At 38.1% G+C, this 23,719-nt stretch overlaps 1 protein-coding gene across 3 annotated transcripts in view; it reads right to left on the bottom strand.

The window, feature by feature from the left end:
* The window catches only part of DAPL1 (death associated protein like 1), a 59,993-nt gene extending 38,041 nt beyond the window's left edge, over window positions 1–21,952 (bottom strand). For 2 of the 3 annotated variants that reach the window (XR_012497667.1, XR_012497668.1), the window contains exons 1-4: window positions 21,795–21,952; window positions 11,874–11,961; window positions 8,035–8,095; window positions 481–695 (exon numbers count right to left, since the gene is read on the bottom strand). Coding sequence is in view for 1 of the 3 variants with exons in the window: in XM_019727208.2 (XP_019582767.1) it covers window positions 579–695; window positions 8,035–8,095; window positions 11,874–11,961; window positions 21,795–21,852 (324 nt within the window). In the remaining 2 variants the exon portion in view is untranslated. Of the gene's footprint in view, window positions 1–411; window positions 696–8,034; window positions 8,096–11,873; window positions 11,962–21,794 lie in introns of those variants that run through there. The other variant, XM_019727208.2, reaches the window with a different exon arrangement.
* Window positions 21,953–23,719: the final 1,767 nt, after the last annotated feature.

Genomic DNA, 23,719 nt, shown 5'->3' with positions numbered 1-23,719 from the left:
CACCCTGCTTCGTTTGCAGAAGAGAATATGTTTGTAGTATATCTAATGTTTTCATTTTCCCTCACTAAACCGTCAAAACAAATTATGTATTTATGTGTGAAACTGGAAAAAACATTTCACCTCAAGTGAAAACTTGAGCGTCTTAAGACAAACACACTGAGAATAACTCTCCATGTTTGCATAGAATATTGGCCTTTGCAAAGCTGAGTATACGCCTCTCTAATCTTTGCTGGCAAGGGGAGCTCGCTGTAGGTAGAACAACTCAGGGTCGGCATCAAGGAGATGAGAGCTTGCCCAGAGACGTGGGATAGAATAGTCAAGTATTCCGGATTCTCCACTTATTCAACAGAATCTCCTATGTAAATATCAATGGGATTTTGCCCTGGGCCAAAACGAGGCCTAAGTATGCAGTGGATTTACAATTTCAAGTACTTTATTATCTATAGTTGAAAGAGAAGATACAAAAGCTGTTTGATTTACCAAGCAAGTACACTAGGCCTATGGACACTTTTGGTCCTTTTGCTAAGCTGTCAGATGTTCGAGGCAGTTGGCCAGATGGCTGTGTTTTACGTCCCAGCTTAACATTTTCGAGGCTGTTGAATAATGTAGATCCTTTTCAGTGGAGTGACCTTCTCCAGAGCAGGTCTGGGTTTTTGATGTGCCATGTGCACTACTGCTGGAAATTTATGGCTGAGCTAAATGTGAGAAAGAAAGAAAAAAATAAGCATATTGAATCTTTCTGGCTATGAAGTATTAAAGTAGTAGAAGGCAATACAGTTGTTTAGGGGCATTTCACAATTTTGTTTACTTCTTTGATAATATTTCTTTTTTCCCTGCCACTTCCAGCTCTGGACCCGTGGGTGCATGTGTTAACCTGGGTTTTCCCTTATTAGTTTGTCTCTAATCTGTAAAATTATAAAATATATGAAGACAATATACATAATGTATACGTGCATTAATATCCATGTTTTGAAGCGACATGTTAAAAGGTAGGAATGGTTAATTATTTCTGCATCAGTCCTATAACATTAGCAATTATTCTGGCACCAGTGTGCATATACGGATCACCATATTCTAAGGCTATGGGAACAGTGGAAAAGGTTTTGAGGGGGAAAACCCCTCCACTGTCAAAAGATCAGGAATAAAGAACCTCTGAAAGAAGTTAGGAAGAGTTAGTGTTATTTCTTAGGTTGTAACAAAAGTGAAATTGCTCTTTTTACAGGTTAAAAAATGGTGTGACATTGGCCCTTTCATATGGTTCAATCTAAACAGCCTGGTGAAAAAAAAGGCTGAGGAATGAGGCACTGGCATCAGGTTCCAAAAGTTCTCATTAGTCATCTCCACAGAAGACATGTATGAGGAAACAGGTTCAAATAGATTTAAATTAACACAGATTGAGACTATTTGACAATAAGGGGAATTGCATACAGAACCAAGAGACCTTATGGAATTTACCTTAAGGATAGCTTAAAAATCAAAAGGATGCCCAATGTTGCAAGCACTGCAGACACAATTTTCCTAGGAGGAGAATTTGGACCCAGTGACCTTTTGGGTCCATTCCAGTTCTTGGTTTTCAAGCCGATCAATACAAACAGAAAGGTACCTAAGGAAACCTTCTTTAGCGAGCAAGGAAGGGATGCCTCAGGTCACTAGGAATTTAATTTATCACTATTGGGCTTAGATGCCCTTGCCTTGACACTCAAATTAAATAAAAGGGGAGATAAACTGCTCATGACCCCAAGCATCGCGTTGTTTATGGTTTGATTGGGCTCTCCTAAGCCAGGGAAAACATATGTGCCTTCTACCTCTTCTCAAATGTCCCTGAGCTCTAGGCACACAGCATTGCCTTTCATGTGACACTTAACTCCAGAAAGTCCTTTCTTCTTGGTCTTAAAAAATTAAACACGCTGGTAGAATATACACTGAAGTGTTAACAATGGTTATCTCTGAGGGATAGAATCATGGGCAATTCCTAGTCTTTTTCTTTGTTTTGTCTATCAGTATTTTTCTAAAAATGTTCTTTTACCATGAGCAGGTACAAGTTATATAATAATTAAACCCAAAGACAGTCTAGGCTGGCATTCTAGCAGAAAGGAAGTAACACAATTGAGATATTGGTCAGAAATGCTGCCTTAGAATCTAAAAAAAAGAGCTGGAGACTTTTTTTCTCAGATCAATTATCATCAGGCCACATGACATGCATTTGATAGTATGGTAGAGTGTTTTGTTTTGTTTTTCTTTTAACATTAGAGCTAGAAGGAAACTTAAGAGGTCACTGACTTCAGTAGTTTTCTTCCAGACTGGGTGTCTTTCGTGTCAACTGAAACAGATGGATTATTTCAGGTTAGTTCTAAATCACATTCAAAAGATTACATACAGGTAGGAAGAATAACCTGGCAAGTTACGTAAAATCGAACGTAAAGGGGGGTGAGAAAGGCAATGAACAAGTAATTCTGATTTAACAGAAATCTGGGCAATTAGCCAAGGTGAGATGAGGTAAGATGACAAGTTGAGAGGGAAGAGAGAAAGCCACAATGTTGATTGTTGTTCTTAAGGCAGGAGAGTGATGATGGGTGGAGATGGGAAAAGAAAGGGGAAAGGAGAACAGTACGTTTGAACACACTATTGCTTCATGTGACACTAATACATTATTTGATCATTTCCAGGGTTACCTCCACTTTGATGGGCTACATTTCTTGATCACTTAAAAAATTGTGGCAAAAATCTAATATAAAAAAACCCTAATATAAAATTGACCATTTCAAACTTTTTAAGTATATAGTTTAGTAGCACTAAATATGTTTACATTGTTGTGTAAACATCACTACCACCCAGCTCCAGAATTTTCATCATATAAAACTGAAACTGTGTATTCATTAAACAGTAAGTCCTCATCCCCCCTCCCCCAGCCTCTAGCAACCACCACTCTACCTTTTGTCTCTATGAGTTTGACTCTTCTAGGTATCTCATATAAGTGGAATCATGCAAAATTTGTCCTTTTGTATCTGGCTTATTTCATTTAGCATAATGTCTTCAAGGTTTATTCCTATTGTAGCATGTGTCAGAATTTCCTTCCTTTCTAGGGCTGTTGCATGTGTATATACCACATTTTGTTTATCATATGTCAATGGACACCTTTTGATATTGTGGATAATGCTGCTATGAACGCTGGTGTCAAAATATCTGTTCAAGACTCTGCTTTCAATTATTTGGGGTATATACCCAGAAATGGATACATGTGGCAATTCTATGTTTAATTTTTTAGGAACTGCCATATTGTTCTCCATGGTGGATGCATCATTTTATACTCTCACCAGTAATGCACAGGGTTAGGGGTTACATCTTAATTAAGGCATTTAACTGAGGTTCTAAAAGCTCTGCTCAATTGCTTCTCAGGAGGGGAATGCCACAGATCAATATGAATGAAAGACTACCCCTGGAGCCTGTTGGTCATTTGTAACTGGTTTGGGAAAGTTGAGGAGGAAAAAAATCAACGGGATTGAGCAGGAAAGGGAAATAATTCTGGCAAAGATTTTATCGCCTTAGAGAAACTGCCCATAATTCAATTACAAATGTTCAAGGTTTTTTTTTGCGGGGGTGGGGGTTGGGAGGAAGGCAGTAACAGGACTTCATAGCAACTCTTGAATATACAACAATAGTGTGAAGTTCTCTTTCTCCTGTATCTACCCCCTGGTTATAGGGGGTGGAAAGTCTACAAAGAATCTTCCGTTAAAATTGATGAAACTGTAAATAAAATACTAAACCCCTTAAATGCCTTAATTCTCTGTTGTAGATTCTGTATCAATGGAGAGGGGAAGATTTTATTTTCAAGTCTGAACTAGAAACAAGTAGGAATAGCTTTCTAGAGTACAACCTACAACTAGCTGTGCTTCAGTCTGGGATCTTAACTTTGGGGCAGCTTTGGATTTTTTATAATTCGTCTTTGTAAAATGACAGCGTTTGTGGAATGAAAAGTGTTTCCTGTCTGATTCATTAGGGTAAGAGAATCTAGGGTAACCGGACAAGAGAAAGAATTCAAGGCCAGTATATGTGTAAGGACTCTGCCCTGCTGTGGCTCTATCACATAAGGGCCGACATATTGAACTTGGAAAGGAGATCAGTAGAAACTCCCACATTGAGAATTTACCTTCCTCTTGGGTAGGTCTGACCTCAGAACCTATATTTTTAGTTTCAGAGAAAAAGCAAAAGAAGTATGTTGAAAGTCTTTACGACTGGAGCTGTGAAAGAAATTCTAGATGCAGGAAAATCAGCGGCAGGTTTTGTTTTAAAGCCTGAAGTCAGGTAGTATTGCAGCCTGGCAGCTCTTCATTCATCTTTCTAGGGTGATAACTTCCAACTTGAACGTGGGCACTCAGATTTCCACACCCTGTTAAGCAAAGTGCTTAAAACAAAACATTCAGCTCGAGTCAATGAAACTCAAGGCTACTCCTACGGTGATGTTAATCTACAGAACAAGAGAAACCTTTTTAGATGTGCAGATGCCTTTGATAGTTTCCTCTCCCCCAGGATTCCATTTCACATCCATCTCACTCACTTTGGCAGTGGCATCTGGCAATTTGAAAAGTGGGCCCAACTTTAACTAGGCTTCAACATTCCAACCCCTCCCACACCATAACCCAACCCTGTTACTAATGTTTTAACTGGGTACTTTTAAGTTCGGAGAAGTGTCACAACTGTGGCCAAATTTAACTTCCATAACTTTCCAGAGAATTAATATATTTGGCAGTATCATTCTCACTCCCTGCCTTAAAAAAATTAAGTAAATGAGCAACCATAAATCTCAGAGGAGCTACGTGACTTCTAAAAGGTCAAACAACCTCTAAAAAGTAAGTGGAATTTGGTCGAAGACCAGGTCTCCCAGATTTTTAGCCTAGGGTTTCAGGGTTACATAACTCCTTTTCTGTCAGGAATACCATGTCATATGGCCTGTCACCAGGCAACACGAATTCTCTCATTATTTAGATCTGGAAGAGGTGGGAAAGGCTGGTTGGAAAGGTAGGGAGGGAAGGAGGAAAGTAGTGAGGAGAGATGTCTGTGTGCAGAGAGGAGTGGGGAAAACAGTGGGATGGGAAATTTTAGGCTGTTTCCCACTTAGATTTGTACAATTCCAACCGTTTGTGAATTGTTTTTCAATCTCCCAAATCTTAAACCTTAGGTTATTGGTTTTAAAGTACGGTATCCAGAGATGAACAGCATATGGACAGAAATTCCCTGCTATGATTAAATTGTTATTGAGAGCCTATGAATTGGGCTGTACTCTTGCTGCCTTAGACTCTAAGTTCTTCAACTGGCATGAGAATAAGCATGGGTTCTTGGAACTAGACATAATTCTAGTTGAGGGCATGAATGAATGTTAATAAATGCAGAGGACGTGACCCTCATTTCTGCTATTTTATTGTATTTCTTCCTGACAATTGCGTGAAGTTAGGTCTTCATGACAGTACATTTTGTGTGTGTGTCTGTGTGTGTGTGGGTGTGTGTGTGTGTGTGTGTGTGGGTGTGAAATCATTGCATTGCACATGAAAATTTATCAGCAGATATCAATATCTATATCTCTACATCTATTATGTCTCTTAATTTTGTTGTATGAGGCTTTATAGTTTATGCATTTTTTTCATTTAAAAGAATTAAGATATAATTTGTCCACAGTGAAACGTACCCTTATACAGTTCTACGGGTTTTCACAAGTATCTACAGTTTGTGACTGCCACCACAATCAAGATATAGAACCGTTCCATCATCCCCCCAAATTCCTTTCTTTCACTTTGTGGTCAAGCCCTCCACCCACCCCCAGCTCCGGACAACCACTGAAATCAGCCGATCTGTGTTTTAAGAGGCATTGGTTCTTCCATGCCAGGTTGACCTTTACTATGAAATCCTATTACACTTCAGGTTGAATTATGGATTCAAGGAGGACTTTTTCTTAACTGTAAGGAAATACGTGGATCCCACCAACTTCCATATTCAAGATAGAAGTAGTCACTTGTGGTAATTTTGGGACTTGGTTTTCTGGCTTCTTATTCTTTGCCTGGGATTCCAAACGATACCCTGTAGGACATTTGCCTGGGAATAGATGCTAACACTTACTGACTATGTCTGGTTTTGTGCTAGGTGCACATGTCATAAAACTTCATTTTAGTCTCACAACATCTCTGTGAAGTGGATACTATCCATCACATTTGCATTTACAGATGAGGAAACAGAGACACAGTAAAGTGAAGAAACCTGAGCAAGGACATATAGCTAGTGAGTGACAGAGCCAGCATAAGACCCAGGCACCTGATGGCTGATGCAGAAACCTGTGTCAGCCAGTAACCTATGCAGTCTCGGCCACAGTCCTACTCCAGTAAACACCGAGCTAAATGTTCATGTTTTTAAAATAGGTATAGTTGCTATTAACAATATTCGTAATAACACACCATCTCAATGTTTTCTTATGATTTCCAAATGCAACTTATTATTATTGTTATTTGATTTTTTACCATTGAAATAAAGTGATACTTTTAATTAAAAGGGAAAAAAAAAACCTTTATGTCACCAACATATGCACATATGTCTATAAAAAATAGTATAGACTCTTGCATCATACCTAATATAAAATCAACCTTTATTGACCTCTCCAAATATTTTATTTTGGGGTAACATATATTCTAGAGGAACATGCCATTCAGTTCTACTTAACAACTGTGGCATTCTCTTGCCCCTGAGGAAGAGGCGTTCAGTGGGCAGGAGCAAGAGAATGAGATGCAGGAGTGGGCAGCTTGTCTTGCCCTGTCAGGGCGTCATCCATCCCTGCCCTTCTTGTAAAGCCAGCAAGGCAAAGCATCACTTAGGACCTCACCTGAAGTCTATTTGATGAGAGAACCAAGCGCCCCCACCACTACTAGAAGGCTGTAACTATAGCCTATAATCAAGATCTTGCCTTGTACCATCTGCCTTGCATCCCATGGACTTCAGATACATCTTTTATTTCACTGCCATAAAACCAGAACAGAGAGTGCAAACAGATTCCTCCGTGCCAGGCATAGTGCTAAGAGCTTCCTGTACACAGACTCATTTATTCCACACAATATCCCTATGAAATATGTTCTCTTCCTTATTTCCATTTTACAAGGGATGAATCTGAGGCACAGGATAAATAACTTGTTCAAGGTCATATAGATCATTAGTGGAGGAGCCAGTGCCAAATGGGGCCCCAGAGGTCTAGCTGCATAGTTTCTGCTCTAATCTTTTTGAGATCCCACATATTGGCAGCAACAGCAAGTCTGCCTTCTATAAAGGACACCCAGTCCACTCCCTTCGATAAATGTGGGAGCGGCAGAAAGAGTGGTTCTTCATTACCTTAAATGCAGTGTATCTGCCCTCTGTAAGTAAAATAAGGACCCTCACTCAGCTAACCTACAAAATTTAAAAACAAACTCTTAAATCAAAAACCAAACCACATTCTCTCTGGTGCCTTGAGCTACTTAGAAGAAATCCAAGACATAGAAATAAAAATAACAGTGGTCAAACACCTTTGTAAACAGACTACTGGATAAACCCATCCAGTGCCCAGCCTTCCTCCAGCCCCAAACCATGCAACCCTCCACTAGCCCACCTCGCCTCAAATCAAGGATTTCCTTAGGGAATGCAGTGGTGGGGAGCAAGGCCAAAGACTGGTGAACTCCCAATACACAAAGCTACCTTTTTATAAAAACATGCCAATGTTTCTAAGAAGTATTTGGGATGGCAAAGGAAAGTTCTGCCAATTCAGTGTCATGATTCTTGCCTTATTTTCTATCTTAATTTTGAGATTATTTATTAAATAGATATTAGGAATTTGGGAGAAACAGCTTTTCTCACCAAGACCTCTTTGTGTTCCTCAGACTGAGAGCAGATTCTTTCACAAGGACATCAAACCTCTGAGCTGGAAAAAACCTCAGTGGTCATTGGCTCGTTCACCCATGCAGCCTGATTGCTGGGTAAATACCATAGACTGGCAGCATCCCATGACGCACCTCACCCACGGCTCACCTTCTCCAGCGTGTCATTCAGAGCATCCATCGTCTGTATTTTGGCAACATTTGCAATGACACTGCGAAGATAAAAAGATACTTCATGTAGGACCTGAAAGTATTCCCAGTGACGAGGCTAAATGATTTATATAGAGGGCAGTCTACTTGGCTTTTAAGCTTTCACTCTGCTTGGCTATATCTAGAAGACAAGAATTCCTGCCTCTGTGTGCCCGTGCACTACCACAAGTTTTGTAGGCCAAGTTATTGCTATTATTGCTTTTGAAACTTTTCATCGAAGTATAGCACACATGAGAACAGTGCAAATAGGATAGTATCAGTGTGTAGCTTAGTGGATATTCACAAACTTAAAACACGAGTCTAACCAGCTGCCCCCTAAGGAGAACCACTACCCTGACTTAAAGCCCCATAAATTAGTTTGGACTGGTTTTGAACGTCATAACATGAATTGTGCAATATATACTCTATTGTGTCTGGCTTCTTTTCTCAGGCCAAGTTATTTTGTAGAAGAATTTCAATTAGGGCTGAGCCTGCAGTACAATTTCTTATAGGAAACTCTGCACTTGGCGTATTTTCTTTTTCTGGATGGTTTGTGTTGGCTGATAGAAGTTATTAGGAAATGGACATAGATTGATGATGCCTAGAAATCTATTTTCTAGGATATATTTTTCAAAAGCTATTCTCCAAGGAAGTGTAAAGAGAGCTGTTTGTCCATGAAGATGAGGCACTCACATCCCGTGCACACACTCATGAAGCACATGTGAACGGCAGAGGGGGATTGATGGTGGAGCTCACGAGGCTTGAGCTTCAGGGCCTCTCACTGCACAGGCTCCTTCCAAGGCCCTGGGAGGGGCCGTGGCCATTTCAGATCTGTAACGTTTTATTATTTTCTCAAAATGGCCTCCCAATTCTGTAAGTTTCAGGTCCCACCTACTTATATCTGTCTCTGGTAAATAGGGAGAGAGAGAGAGAGAGCTAGAGCTATTTCTTGCTACTTAAGTTCTGTAGTAGTTCAGTTTCCATCTTTTAATGACGACTAGAAAACAATTAAGTTTTTTTTTTTTTTTAAAGAGGGTTCCAATTGCCAGTTTATTACTCTCTAGGCAACTCCTTGTCCTGCATGTTCAATTGATGTTAAAATGAATATTAAGTCCCCATTTTCTGAGGTGCACAGAAACATGACTTGTCCTCTAGCTGCCAGCTAGGAGGTCATTTCCAAGCTATGATTCCTGAGCCCTGGCCCGGGCATGTTATAAGTGTCACTGTAATAGCTTTTTGGTGCAGTCTTTAGGGTTTTTTATATATAACATCATGTCATCTGCAAAGAGTGACAATTTAACTTCTTCATTCCCAATTTGGATGCCTTTTATTTCTTTCTCTTGTCTGATTACTCTGGCAAGGACTTCCAACACTATGTTGAAAAGCAGAGGCGATAGGGGACAACCCTGTCGTGTTCCTGAACGTAGAGCAAAGGGCTTCAGTTTTTCTCCATTAATTATGAGATTAGCTGAGGGCTTGTCATATATGGCCTTTATTATGTTAAGGTATTTTCCTTCTATACCCATTTTATTAAGTGTTTTAATCACAAATGGATGTTGTATCTTGTCAAATGCTTTTTCTGTATCAATTGATATAATCATATGATTTTTGTCCTTTATTTTGTTTATGTGATGTATCATATTGATGGATTTGTGTATGTTGAACCATCCTTGTGCCCCTGGGATGAACCCTACTTGGTCGTGATGAATAATCTTTTTAATGCATTGTTGCATTCGATTTGCTAGAATTTTGTTTAGGATTTTTGCATCTGTATTCATCAGAGATATTGGTCTGTAGTTCTCTTTTTTTGTGTTGTCCTTACCAGGTTTTGGTATCAGGGTAATGTTGGCCTCATAAAATGAGTTAGGGAGTACTTGTTGGAGAAGCTGTGGAGAAAAAGGAACCCTCATACACTGTTGGTGGGAGTGCAGATTGGTGCAGCCGCTATGGAAGGCAGTATGGAGGTTCCTCAAAAAATTACGAATAGAATTACCATACGACCCAGCAATCCCTCTCCTGGGTATCTACCCAAAAAAATCTGAAAACATTTATCCATAAAGACATGTGTGCTCCAATGTTCATTGCATCTTTATTTACGGTGGCCAAGATGTGGAAACAACCAAAATGTCCTTCGATAGATGAATGGATGAAGAAGTTGTGGTATATATACACAATGGAATACTATTCGGAGGTAAGAAAAAATGAAATAGGACCATTTATGACAACATGGATGGATCTTGAGACTATAATGCTAAGTGAAATAAGTCAGACAGAAAAAGCAGAGAGCCATATGCTTTCACTGATATGTGGTATATAAACCAAAAACAACAAAAGAACAAGACAAACAAATGAGAAACAGAAACTCATAGACACAGACAATAGTTTAGTGGTTACCAGAGGGTAAGGGGGGAGAGGGTGGTAGATGAGGGTAAAGGGGATCAAATATATGGTGATGGAAGGAGAACTGACTCTGGGTGGTGAACACACAATGGGATTTATAGATGATGTAATACAGAATGGTACACCTGAAATCTATGTAACTTTACTAACAATTGTCACCCCAATAAACTTTAATTTAAAAAAAATTTGTCACTATAAACAGAGCTTGTGCTTAAGACACATTTTAGTAGCAGAATAGGCTTTCAAAATTGACCAGCTTGCAATTCAACAATAGTCAGGTATCATTTACAGAGAGAGTGCTTTCTCTATTCTAGGAACTGTCCTAGATTGTAGGTCAGAAGATAAATAATATGTGACTCCCACCCCATTCTTGAGTTTTGCTTTCATCATGTGATGGTTATTTTCTGGTATCAAGAGAAATAAAAACTGACTGCTAATGCCACCAATGAGTATTTTATTTTAAAGTGGAAAAGATCCTCAAAAAAGTTCCTTCACAGATATCAGAAAGAAAACTTTAAAAGTGATCTAAAACTAGATAAATTCCAAGGTCTATTTCTCTCCTAATTCTCTTTCTGAGACTGTTGCCATTTTAACTCTTACGGTGGTACCGTGAACATCCTCTAATAGACTCCTTTTGAAACACCTATCAACTCATCTATAGAAATTATCTTGAAATTAATAGTCTCTGAAGCACCGCTCATTACACTACTTGGAGGAGCCAGTTCCACACATTTCTTTCTTTTTGAATGCACTCATTTTCCTTAACCAGGCATAAGGTGGTTGGACCACTTGCTTATTCCATCCAGCCCACAGCCCTCTGCTTAGCTCTGGGGATAGTTTAAAGTACCAAGGTTATGGTGGAAGGAGCAGGAAGAAACCAGCCTCAGTATTTATAAGCCTCTGGCTCTGCCAAGTATAGTGTCCATTAGTAGTGTCTAAATAATTGAGTGATGAATTTAAAACAACCAAAAAGGCATTTATTTTTAATTTAGGAGATTTGCTTCAGCAAAAAGCATATTATGCAAACAGTGCAGCCTAGGGAGAATATTTTAAAGGCTAATGTGAAAATAGGATAAAGGGACGTGCTTCAGGTTTCAATGCATTTAGGATCGTGTTTTTTAAGTACAAGACAGCCAGGCTGGAGTCGCAGAGCAGGAGGATGGGTCGGGGTAGTGATGGAGTTCCTGAAAGAGTCTTCCAGTAGGTAGCCAGTCACCTTGCACCAGGCTTCCCCAATCTTGACCCCCAGCCCACCCCAGCTTGGTGGCTACCTCTAACCCTGCTTAGCAAATACCGCAGGGGCCTTGGTTTGTGGAAAAATACAGGGAGGCCTCTGGTTTCTGGAAGGTCACTCAAAACTCCTTGAGTTGATAAAGGAGAAGAAATTAAGCAGTCTCCTACCTTGTTTTCTCTAATCCTGTTTTTTTGGTATGTCTCTCCAAGATGCCAATTTCTTGTTTTTTGGAAATTCGCATTCCTCCAGCTTTTACTATAAACAAATAAGCATCAACACAGAAATCAAGGTTAGAACAGCAAGAGAAGGCTTGCTTTGGTATTCAAGGTATGAATTTAGATTTAAGTGAATTTTACAACTTATTTTTTAAAGATCTAAACTTTTATCTAAAACAACACAATACAAAAGCTACCCACAAACCACATAAGAGAAGAAAAAAATATGTTTTGTGCAAACAAGGTGGGGAGGGGAAAACACCCAGAGGTCTGCTTGTTTACGTTAAGAGAAGGGGAACTGAGGTTAAAAAGGCAGCCCGTTACATCTTTGATTTGGGGAGGACGATAACAACATACTCCCTTAGGTATTGCAATGAAAACCATTTTTCCTTGTTATCAAACCAATTACATTCTTCATGATAGCAACTGACAATTACAATGTGACCCTCCTATTTTCCCACAAGATTAAAGTTTGTGCAAGGCTTGCATTTTTTTTTTCAACTAAAGCTTTCAAAAGCCAAATTCCGAGAATGAGCCAAAAGTCAGGGTATGAGGTGATAACAGGCATTTTATTCAACAGAGATGCTTCTGATCCCACCAGATACCCACCTCCGATGTTGGCTAAGCTCAGATATTGTAATGAGTAATTAAACTGCATTAATAATCCTGCCATTCAAGAGATCAATTAGTGTTAATTAGGCTACAGATGACCTAACAGCAACTCAAGTGTTTAACAATGTCAGATGAAATCAACTTTGAAAAGGAACAACCCATTTCGGATTGCAAATCAAAGCAAATACTTTCTTCTGTTCCCAGAAAATTTGCACATCTGAAAACTGACAAGCTCAAATGAGAAAAAAAACTAAATGGCCATTGATTTGTTTCAACCTGTTAATTCTTTTTATGGGAATGTCAGATGGGCAATTTTCTAAAACCAGCTCCCATAAAGTCAAAAATAAGGAAAGCCTGTTCTATTTCTCCATGCCCTTGTGAATTGACTTTGTCATTGTTCTTTTAAAATGATTATTTAATTTGTTTGATTATAATACATATATAAAGCACACAATTCAAAAAGCATGAAAGGTCTCCAGTCTCCCTCCTACCATTATTTCCCAGCCTCCGGTTCATCTCCCTAGATACTGCTAATGCTGTAAGTTTCCTCTGTATTCATCCACAGATATTCTAATGTGTATACCTACATGTTACTTTTTGAATGGCAGCATATGATATCCATCATTCTGCATCTTGTTTGTTCATATTTTTCATTAAATCATATATTTTCAAGTAAGTTCTATTTCAATATATATATAGAAAGGTGTCTTTTTAACATCTTTGTATTTTCATCATATGAACATTCTGTGTTTATTTAACCAATTCACAGATGTTAGACACTTCAGATGTTTCTAATCCACTGTCATTACAAACAATGCTGCAATGAATATCGTTTTATAAATATAATTTTGCACAAGTGCAAGTATACTTGTGGGATAAATTCCTAGAAGTGATCTTATTAGTTCTTAAGAGCATGTATATTTGGACTTTCGCTAAATCTTGTCAAATTGTCCTTTCATGGAGGTTGTTGCTGCAGTTTACAATCTCACCAGCAACAGTGAGAGGGATTATTTCCCCCTACTCCTTGCAACAATGTGAGCTAGAAAACGTTTGATTGTGTCAATCAATAAGTTTAAAAAAAGGTATCTCATTGTTCTAATTTGCATTTTTATATTTTATTAAAGCTTGAGCTTGGGTCTGTGTTTTAGAAGCCATTTTCTTTTTATGAATTGTTCAAATTCTTTGTTCATTTTTTTTCTATTGGACTGCTAGTCTTTTTCCTGTCTTTTTCTTATTGATTCATAGGTGCTCTTTATCTATGAGATGTATCACAAATATAAAATATTTTACCAGTTACTACCTTTTGTGTTAATGATGTTTTTGCAATCAGAAATTTGCTGTTTTTGTCAAGTTTTTATTAGTTTTGTATCACTAAGGAGTCATCCCCACTCTGATGTTTTATAAACATTATTCCTTATTTCCTTCTAGAACTTTTATGGTTTCATTTTGTATAACCAATCTTTGATCATAATAGTTAAATCCTTGACCCTTCTAGAATGTATTCTGTATAAGTCATGTGGAGGCATGATAGATTTTTTAAAGATTATTCTGATAATATTAAAAAATCCATCTTTTTGGCAAACAGACATATGAAAAAATGTTCAACCTCACTAATCAGAGGAAAACAAATAAAAACCACAATGAGATACCACCTCACTCCAGTCAGAATGGCTATCATCAATAAATCAACAAACAAGTGGTGGTGAGATTGTGGAGAAAAGGCAACCCTCATGCACTGTTGGTGGGATTGCAGATTGGTGCAGCCACTATGGAAAGCAGTATGGAGGTATCCCAAAAAACTGGAAATAGAACTACCTTATGACCCAGCAATTCCACTCTTAGGTATCTATCCAGAGAAATCCAAAACACTAATTCAAAAAAAATCTATGCACCCCTCTGTTTATTGCAGCACTATTCACAATAGCCAAGACGTGGAAAAAAACAAAATGCCCATTGGTAGATGATTGTATTAAGAAACTGTGGTACAGTTGTACAATGGAGTATTACTCGGCCATAAAGAAGAATGAAATCTTACCATTTGCAACGATATGGACGGACCTAGAGAACATTATGCTAAGTGAAATAAGTCAGACGGAGAAAGACAAATACCATATGATCTCACTTATATGTGGAATCTAAAGAACAGAATGAACAAACTCATCAGAAACAGTCTCAGAAATACAGAGGAAAAACTGAGGGCTGCTAGACGAGAGGGGCTGGGGATGAGGGAGAAGGTGAGGGGATCGGAAAGCATAAGCAGTAACCACCAGATTGCCATGGGGGTACAAAAGACCGTGTGGGGAATATAATCAATAATGTTGTAAAGATTTTGTAGGGTATCCGATGGACAATTGTCTTATTAGGGAGACCACTTCATGGACGGTGTAGATGCCAGACCACTTCAGAGTACACCTGAAGCTGAATAATACTGAATGTCAATTATAATTTAATATATATATATAGTCACAGAATGTGGAGTACAGCATAAGGAATAGAGTCAGTGGAACTGTAACAGCTATATACAATGTCAGAGGGATGGTAGATTGGGGGAGCGGGGTAACACTTTGTGAGGGATATAATGTCTAACTATTACATTGTTTTGAAACTAACAATTAAAAAATAAAATAAAAGTCACAAAAATAATCCATATTTTGTTTACTAATTTGAAATGCCATCTTTATCATATATTAAGTTCTCATATATATATATGTAAATGTGTATATACAGGTATATTACAAGTATGTATACACATGTGTATATATATGCATATATATATTTGTGTGTGTGTGTGGGGGGCTACTTCTAGATTTCCACTGTGTTCCATTAATCTCTCTGTTCCATTCATATGTCATTACAACTCTATTTAAATTATTGTAGTATTATAATGTATTTTAATATCTGACAGTGTTATTAGTCCTCCTTTGTCACATTTCCTTTGCAGAATTTTACTCACTATTCTTATTTATTTTTCTACATGAACTTTAGAATCAGTGTGTCAATTTCCTATAAAAAATACTGTTGATGTTATTTTTAAGGATACTGCTTTATATTTATAGAGTTTTTTAAAAGGAAAATTTGTATCTTTATATTCCTAGTAGCTCTCTATTCAAAAACATGATATACTTTTCCATTGTTTATATATTCATTTGAGTCCCTCAGTAAATTGTTTACATAAATCTTACACATTATTAGATTTATCCCCTATGCATTTTATCTTCGTTGTTGCTGTAGCTATTGTAAATGGGGTTTAGTCTTTGATTATAACTCTAACGGATTGTTGTCCTTATATTACTTGCTCTTATATCCAGATCTTACTGAATTCTCTTATTGTTTATAATAGTTTTTTTATTGATTCTTAGGTTTTCCAGGTACAAAAATGATTAACATGCAAAGAATTACATTATTTCTTTCAGAATAATTTAAATAGTAGTGATGGTAAATGTCTTTGTCATCCTAATTTTTAAGATTGCTTTTAGTGTTTTCCTTTTAAGCATAATATGTACTTAGGCATATATATATATGTTTATATATATATGTTCATATATATGTTTATATATGTATATATATGCCATGTATATATTTTTTCAAAAATATATTGTTTCATCATGTTAAGAAGATATGTAGTTAATTATACTAATTGAAGTCTTACAGTGAAACCATACTTGCATTCATGGAAAAAACTCTACTTGGTCATTTTGAATCACCAAGTTGTTTTATTGCCTATAAAAGTCTCTCACTAAAATTTTATAATTTCAGACGCAGTCTAGGGGGAAAAATGTTATTCTCATATATGGTTTCCTTTAAATTCATAAGTAATCAGCAACAGAAATGTGATCATGTGCAAATACCTTCTGAACAGCCATAGAATACAGAGGTGAAATAAATCAAGTGATGACTTTTTTGGGAAGACTGAAGAGTGTGTGCCCCTGTGTGAGGGGTGGTGGTCTTCACAGCATCATTGTCTCTTTTATCAAGAAGAATCAAATAAGAGAGCTAGAGCTTGGGTTTTCAGTACCCTTTCCAACAGTATTTTTTATTTTCCTTATGACAAGTGCTTTTAAAATAGGGTATATGGTAATTATTATTTGTTTTTACTGCTCCTTTTGTTTTCCCTGATGCTCTTGCTTCTATACATTTTCTTCCATCTGGACTGATTATTATTGCCAACTACAGAAGCAAATTGTTATCGTTAAAACTAACAATAGTGAAAAATGAGAAGACCTCTGGAATGCAGAGCTCTGTGTCACTCTTTTGAAAGGACACTGATAATCCAGAGAATGTCCGGAGGAGAGTGACCAGAGTGGAGAAGGGAGTCGTGTCATATGAGGAACTAGGGAATCTGGAAAGATCATTTCTGAAGAAGCAAAGACTCAAGGGAGCTTAGAGTACCATCTTCAAAGATCTGAGAGGCTGTTATGTGGGAGAAGAAATAGTTTCTTGGTGACAAAATATTATATAGGGTCCAAGAGCTCTACCCTCCTGAACTCTGTGACCTTGAGCAAGATACTTAAACCACACGGGGGCTCAGTTTCTGGAACCTTCAAAAGGGAATAATACTGATTGTTCAGGTTGTTCTAGAGAATAGAGGTGACATAAGTACCTGGTACATGGTAGGCACTTAAATATTTGTAGTTATTATAATTTACATTTATTTTATGTTTCTCCAGAGGAGAGAATGAAGACCAAACAATGAAAATTCCAGAGAAGCAGAGTCTGGCTACATGTAACAGTTTGTCTTTTTCAAAGTGAAGTAGATTGCCTAGTACATTTGTATGTCCTTTGTCCCTCAGTGTGTTAAAGTAAAGAAGTCTACCTGCCATGAATATCTTAGGGGTATTTTGGTGAATTGGTAGAAGTTGAACTAGATGGTCTTTATTATGAAGTCCTTACTATGATTCTAACTCTTCCCATCTACTTACAAAGGAAAACCTATCACTTCTCTCCCATCCGAAAGAATATAAGGCACTTAACAGAGAGACAAATGCCAAAAGAAATTTTAAAAGAACACAAAAATAGGAGTCCTTCATTCTTAACAATAAAATAGAGACATTTGAGGGGAAATTAAAAATCCTCCCAGAAGATTCCTACTTCCATCCAGGAGTCTGAATCCTCTCTGGTAGGGCTGTGGGCTTTAACAGTGATTTAGGAAGCATAAGTGAACCACACGTTGGATTTCCAGAGCACTGTTCTTGTATCAAACTGGTTCTGGTAGGTAATCTCACTTGGTCAGTCATGTACAGTAGAAGGAAGCAGAGGACAATAGTCCCATACTATAATGGGTACACTGAGATATAGATTAAGGCTCTCACTACATTAGGGTGACTGAACCAGATGGGACCAGTTGATGGGAGGGTCAAGTTCAAAGCTCTGCTGCTCACACTAGTCTCCTGAGGTCTATTTAAATTATTGTAAATAAACACTTACAACCCAACACAACCATGTTCTTGCCCATTTAGCTTATGCCAGGTAGGTCTGATGCGTAGGACATCTTCAAAGTCTTGCTGTAACTAAGTTCATTTAAATTTGTAATCATTTACATAATTCCATGTTTTGGGACTATATTGTCCTTTGAACTTTTGTAGAAGGACAAACTGGAATTGGACAAAGTGAAATATTAATTGATTTAACATTTTGGCTGGCCTTTGAATACAATTACATAAGTCTTTAGGTCCTCTCAATTAGCAAAATGAACTAGAGAAAAAAAATGTGAAAAAGAGAGATACTCTTTGGGATAGTTTCATTAGAAAACCTAAATGCACGTGGGGAAAATGAAATTTTGCTTTCCTACCTCTGAGTAAGAGTTATACTGTTGTGGCTTCTTTTGTAGTTGATAACTTCAAGTTGATAACTTCAAAAGCATACTCTTGAGTTTAGAATGCTATGTAATAATTTTCCAGTTAAGATTTATAGTTAGGACATTTTGCACAATTTTCAGTAGAGGGTAGTCAAGATAAAGGAAGTCCTGCAAGAAAAATTAAGCTTATTTTTTTCTTTGCTGATCAGTGGAAAATGTATGTGAAAAAGCTAACAACACAAAGGTTTGTGCAAACTCTGCGTTGTGACTTAGAACTTTTATTTGAAGATTTTAATGAAAAGGTTAGATGTTTGCAAAGACAACTGCCATATTAATAAAATATTCAATTTGACAGCCTTAAACAAAAGGTTAGACGTTTGCAAAACATTTCTTTTGCATTTACATTTGATTTTTCAGCAAATTTTAAGCTGCCATTCAAGACCCAAAAGACTGGCATCGGAAAGTTGTGGAACAAGGAGAGAGGGCTTTAGAGCAGGAACACTTTGGCATGGGGCCCATTTTATTTTTAAATCGCAGCCCCACTGCCCTCCAGCCGTGTGGCTTTGGGCAAGTCCCTCAACCTTGCTGACTTTCAGTTTGCTCCTCTGTGAACAAGGCTAATGGGATATCATCAGTCTGCAGGGCTATTGTCATGTCTACAAGGCTCTTTGCAGTGCCAGGGGCACAATGAGTGTTGAGAGAATGGTAGTTGTCCTTGCATTCATCAAACCCCTGTCCCCGTGATGCTTGGGGTAGTGGGTCTCCCAATTTCTCTCTCGAACCTCAGAGATCAAACCCCATAAGTTGACTTGAGCAGACTGGAGCTGAGAGAATGAAGCCTTTATTGTTTTATTGTTATTGTTATTTTGCTTTTTTAAAAATAATGCTGGTCCTTATGCAACTATGGTTTCACACTTGGGGATACACTCCCCAAACTTCCCTCTCTCTTTAATGAGCCAGAAAACTGATTCTCTCTGAGGGTTCAGTGGTGGCCCCTCTGATGGTTCTGATTTAAATCAAATTTGACTTACATCAAATTTAAAAGTGCAGGGAACAAAGAAAAGAAAAATGCAGGAACTCCTGATCTTCCTAGTTTATTACGTAGTTGGTTTCCTCCATCACCTTCTATGCACACATTTTTTGGCTGTTCGTGTAATGGGGTTCTTATAAAACTGAAAAGTGAGGCAAATGAAAAAAAGCAGAAAATCCAAAGCTAAGCTCGCTAGATCCCAGGACAGCTCATGTTTAATGTAGTCATGTTTAATGTAGTGTGGCATAAAATTTATAACCAGGGCCAACAGAGGTGCAATGTATTAATATACAGGAAAGAAAAACCGCTAAGCACTCCACATGTAGGTGGGGAAGAGTTACAGCTGGCTGCCTTTTGAGTGGTTTCATTTTTAACTATGATGGGGCAGGCATGTGCATCTTCTGCACTGCAGCTTCCTTTTGGTCTGACGACTGCAGTAGTGCCTAATGCACCCCTCAAACACCCTGATGTCTTACGACTGTGGAGGATAATTCTTTCCAACAGCTATGTGTTTCACTAGGCCTGCATTTTACGGAGATTCACATTCACGTGCATAAGCTATCTCCTTTAATTGTCATAACAACCTTACAATAGCAATGGCATTTCTTACTCCCTGTTTCAGAGATGAGAAAACTGAGGCTCAGAGATGTGAAATAACAGCAGAGATTAAACTCAGATCTGTCTGGGTCCAAAGGCCATGTCAGACCCTTCGCATCCTATCACGTCTGCTTTGTACTTTCATGGATCTGTTTATTCCTTATAAAAAATCAGGTGAAGATTTCATGGAATTCTGGTGATGAATTGTTTTTGTTCCATAAATAAAATTTTGCACCATAGCAAACTGGTTCAGCTTTAAAATAGGTAGCGAGACACGCTGAAGGATGAGGCTTCTTTGTTCCCTTGCTCTCAGTGGGGAGGCAAAAGTCTGCCTTCATCTCCACTCTCATTACCCCAAACCTCTTATCTGTAGTGTCACAGTTCATAATAATTAATTGTCATGCCAGAGGCATTGCGACATGCTTGATGGAGTCATGGTGTGCTATGTACACAGAGTAATTAGCAATCATTAGTGGTGGGGACAGAAAGTTCCTGGTGGTTTTATTCAAACTTTCATTTGGTTAAGTTTATCTCTGTGTTCTTTGTGCATAAATGTGATTTAGCAAATCAGGTTTTAGCTTAACTGTTTTATACTAAGGACTGGGGTGGAAGTGTTGGGAAGAGAATGGTGTTCTTTTGTTTTTTGTCTTTATCTACATAATGACTGCTCTTCTAATAATTTGCATATATAGTTCCTGACCATTAGCTAATGCCATTAATTTTAAGTACAGATAATATTAAGCTATTGCTAAGTTGAATTACAAATACAAAATGTCAGGAGTCAGCCATAGGAGACTCGGGCATGGTGCCCAGAACGGGAAACTCAGAATTAGTAGTAAAAATTCTGACTCTTCTCAGTGGGGCGTCCACCAGGAAACCCACTGACCCTCTGAGTCAGTTCTCCATACCTCGCACACTTTGTATCGGCCCTCATCCTCCACGGCAAAGTTGACTGAAATAAACTTGGCTTAGAGGTGCCAAAGACTTATACCAATAAATATATTTTACAAATGGAGAAAGACAACAACAAAACAATAAAGCTTCTGAGATCTTTCTTAAAGGAAAAAAAGAAGGCAGGCAGTTGAAAGAACATACAACGGGCTAAAAATAGGCCTGTATGCCTTAGTTGATGTATATGGCCATATGGTTAAGTACAATAAAACTAATTCCATACTCCAGAGAGTTGATATAAATAGCACACATTTAAAACTAAAAAAAAGAGAGAACTGTGGATGCTTTGCAAAACACCTTGAGAGCTGCCTTTCCCAGTCCGCCCTCTCCAATGCTTCGGTCCTTATTACAAAGTGCTCCTCAGCTTGTTGACAGGCAAACTACATCACTGATAACACTGCCCAACCCACTGGAGGTGGGAGACAGAATTACGGTTGCTCTCTTCCATGTGGAAGCTCATTTGCCTGGCTGCGAAGTCAAGTGCTGTACAGGCATCTAGGGGAGACTGAGTCTTAGAGCTCGAATCTCTAGGGAGGAGGGTTCCATGGCAGTGAATCCCCTTCCAGGTGTAGTTGTTGTCACCCCTAACCGACAGGCAGGAAGGAAAGGTCCCACCTCCCTCCCTCCCACTTTCCCAAGCACCCAAACCCTTGTATTCCTATGTATAATTAGGTTTCAATTCAACCAGGTCAAGACAAATCCCCAAGTGGTTTTATACACAAGCCTGGAAAGGTCAAAGACATAGGGGGAAATCAGGTTGCATGAAGTTAAAAGGTGCAATGGGAGGGTGAGCACCTGTGCTCTGTTGGGGTGCCTCTGGGGAAGGATGGGCCATAGCAGCCGTGAAGCCCTTGCTTGCGACAGGACAGAGGGCAGGTGGGCAGCCTACCTGCGGGAGGATGCCCCCCTTTCAGTGGGGAGGGCAGGACGTGCACTTCCCTTGCCATGGCGTGTGCCGGTGCTGGTGCTGTGGAGGCTGAGTGCCAGCTGTGGCTGCCCCACTGCACCCTGGCTTTATACCAGCTGGGGGCGGGGCCCCTTAAGGGCATTGCTGAGCAGCAACAGGGCTTGTCACCTAGCTCTCTGGGAACATGCATCTCCTCGGCAAGTTTTCCCTCAGAAGAAAACATTCTTCTTACTCCTCCATCTGAGAAGCCAAGGTAGATGGTTAAGGGAACTCGTATTTTTCTTTCCCAGGAGGAAGGGGAGAGAATGAAGTTCAGTGGAATGCTTTTACTCTCCAACTACTCATCCATCAAGTATATGCTGAACCTACAACCTGACAGGCTCTTCGTCATATACCCGCATGACAAGGAGGGAAAGTCTAGATCTTTTCTTCCAGACATCTGTAGTCCTTCAAAAGAGACAATTACAAAGTGCTGTGCTTTTGTCCCAGTCTTTGCAATTGTAAGCATTTATGCTAACAAAATAATTGGAGATGTGTACAGTGATATCTGCACCAGGATGATAATCATGTATTTCTTTTCTCTTATTCAGTATTCACTGGAATCAACAAAAACATCCCAAAATAAAGAGGGATAATTGGATAAGTTAAAATATAGCTATGAGAGCATTATGTACACATTTATAAATCATGCTTTAAAATAATATTTAAAAATGTGAAAAATATTCATGCTAAGATAGTGAAAAGGTAGGATAGAAACTAATAGATGGCAATTTTGTTGAAAGGAAAAGTACAATTTTAAGCTTAGGCATTACTTTATCTCCTGTGCTGATTAAAATTTAGCATATGACAGGCACTCAGAAATATCTTTTTGTTCTTCAATATAATTAAAAACTTCTGCTCCTCAAAAAAAAAAATTGTTAAAAAAAATGAAGACCAGCTGCAAACTGGGATAAATATTTATAGAACACAGTTCTGATCAATATTGGCATCGAAACTATATAAAGAAGTCTTACAACTCAATAACAGCTCAATTAAAAAATAAGCAAAAGAGTCAAACAAAAACTGGAGATGTTGACAATAAATAAGCACATAAAAAAATGCTTTGCATCATTAATCAATAGGAAAATGCAAATCAAAGATGATGAAATACATTACATATGTATTAGAATGGCTCAACCAAAAAAGAAAAAAAAAGAAAAAAGAAAATACAACATGTTGGTGAAGATGCAGAGCAACTGGAACTCATATATTGTTGGTGGGAATGAAAATTGGTAAAGCCACTTTGGAAGTCAGTTTGTCAGTTATAAAATTAAACATATACTTACTACACAACTAACAATCCAAGTACTAGTAATTTTCTCAAGAGAAATGAAAACATAAAAACCTGTATACAAACGTCTATGACAGTTCTATTCGTAATTGCCAAGAGTTAGAAATGATCCAAAAGTCCCATCTACTATAGAATGGATAAACAGATTGTGGTATATCATACAATAGAACAGTAATCAGCAATAAAAAGGAATGAACAGATATATACAACAACAGAGGTAAATCTCAAAAGTATTATGTTAAATGAAAAAAATAAGACTAAAAAATCTACTTACTGTATAATTCCATTTATATGGCATTCTTGAAAAGTCAATACGACAGGAACAGAAATCAGATCAGTGATTGCCAGAGGAAGGGGTGGGGAGAGTGGTTTGACCACAAAGAACCAGGAGGAGACCTTTTGGGGCTGATAGAAATGTTCTGTATCTTGATTGTGGTGGTGATTACATTCATCATACATTATATATACATCACATAAAAATGGTGAATTTTACTGTATGCAAATTATACCTCAGTATATACCAGTATTATACCTCACTTATACAATAAAATTATCTACTTATTCAATAAACGAATGA

This window comes from Rhinolophus sinicus, linkage group LG01 (genome assembly GCF_036562045.2).
Source record: "Rhinolophus sinicus isolate RSC01 linkage group LG01, ASM3656204v1, whole genome shotgun sequence".
Lineage (NCBI taxonomy): Eukaryota > Metazoa > Chordata > Mammalia > Chiroptera > Rhinolophidae > Rhinolophus > Rhinolophus sinicus.
This window is presented reverse-complemented; position numbering and strand designations above follow the sequence as displayed.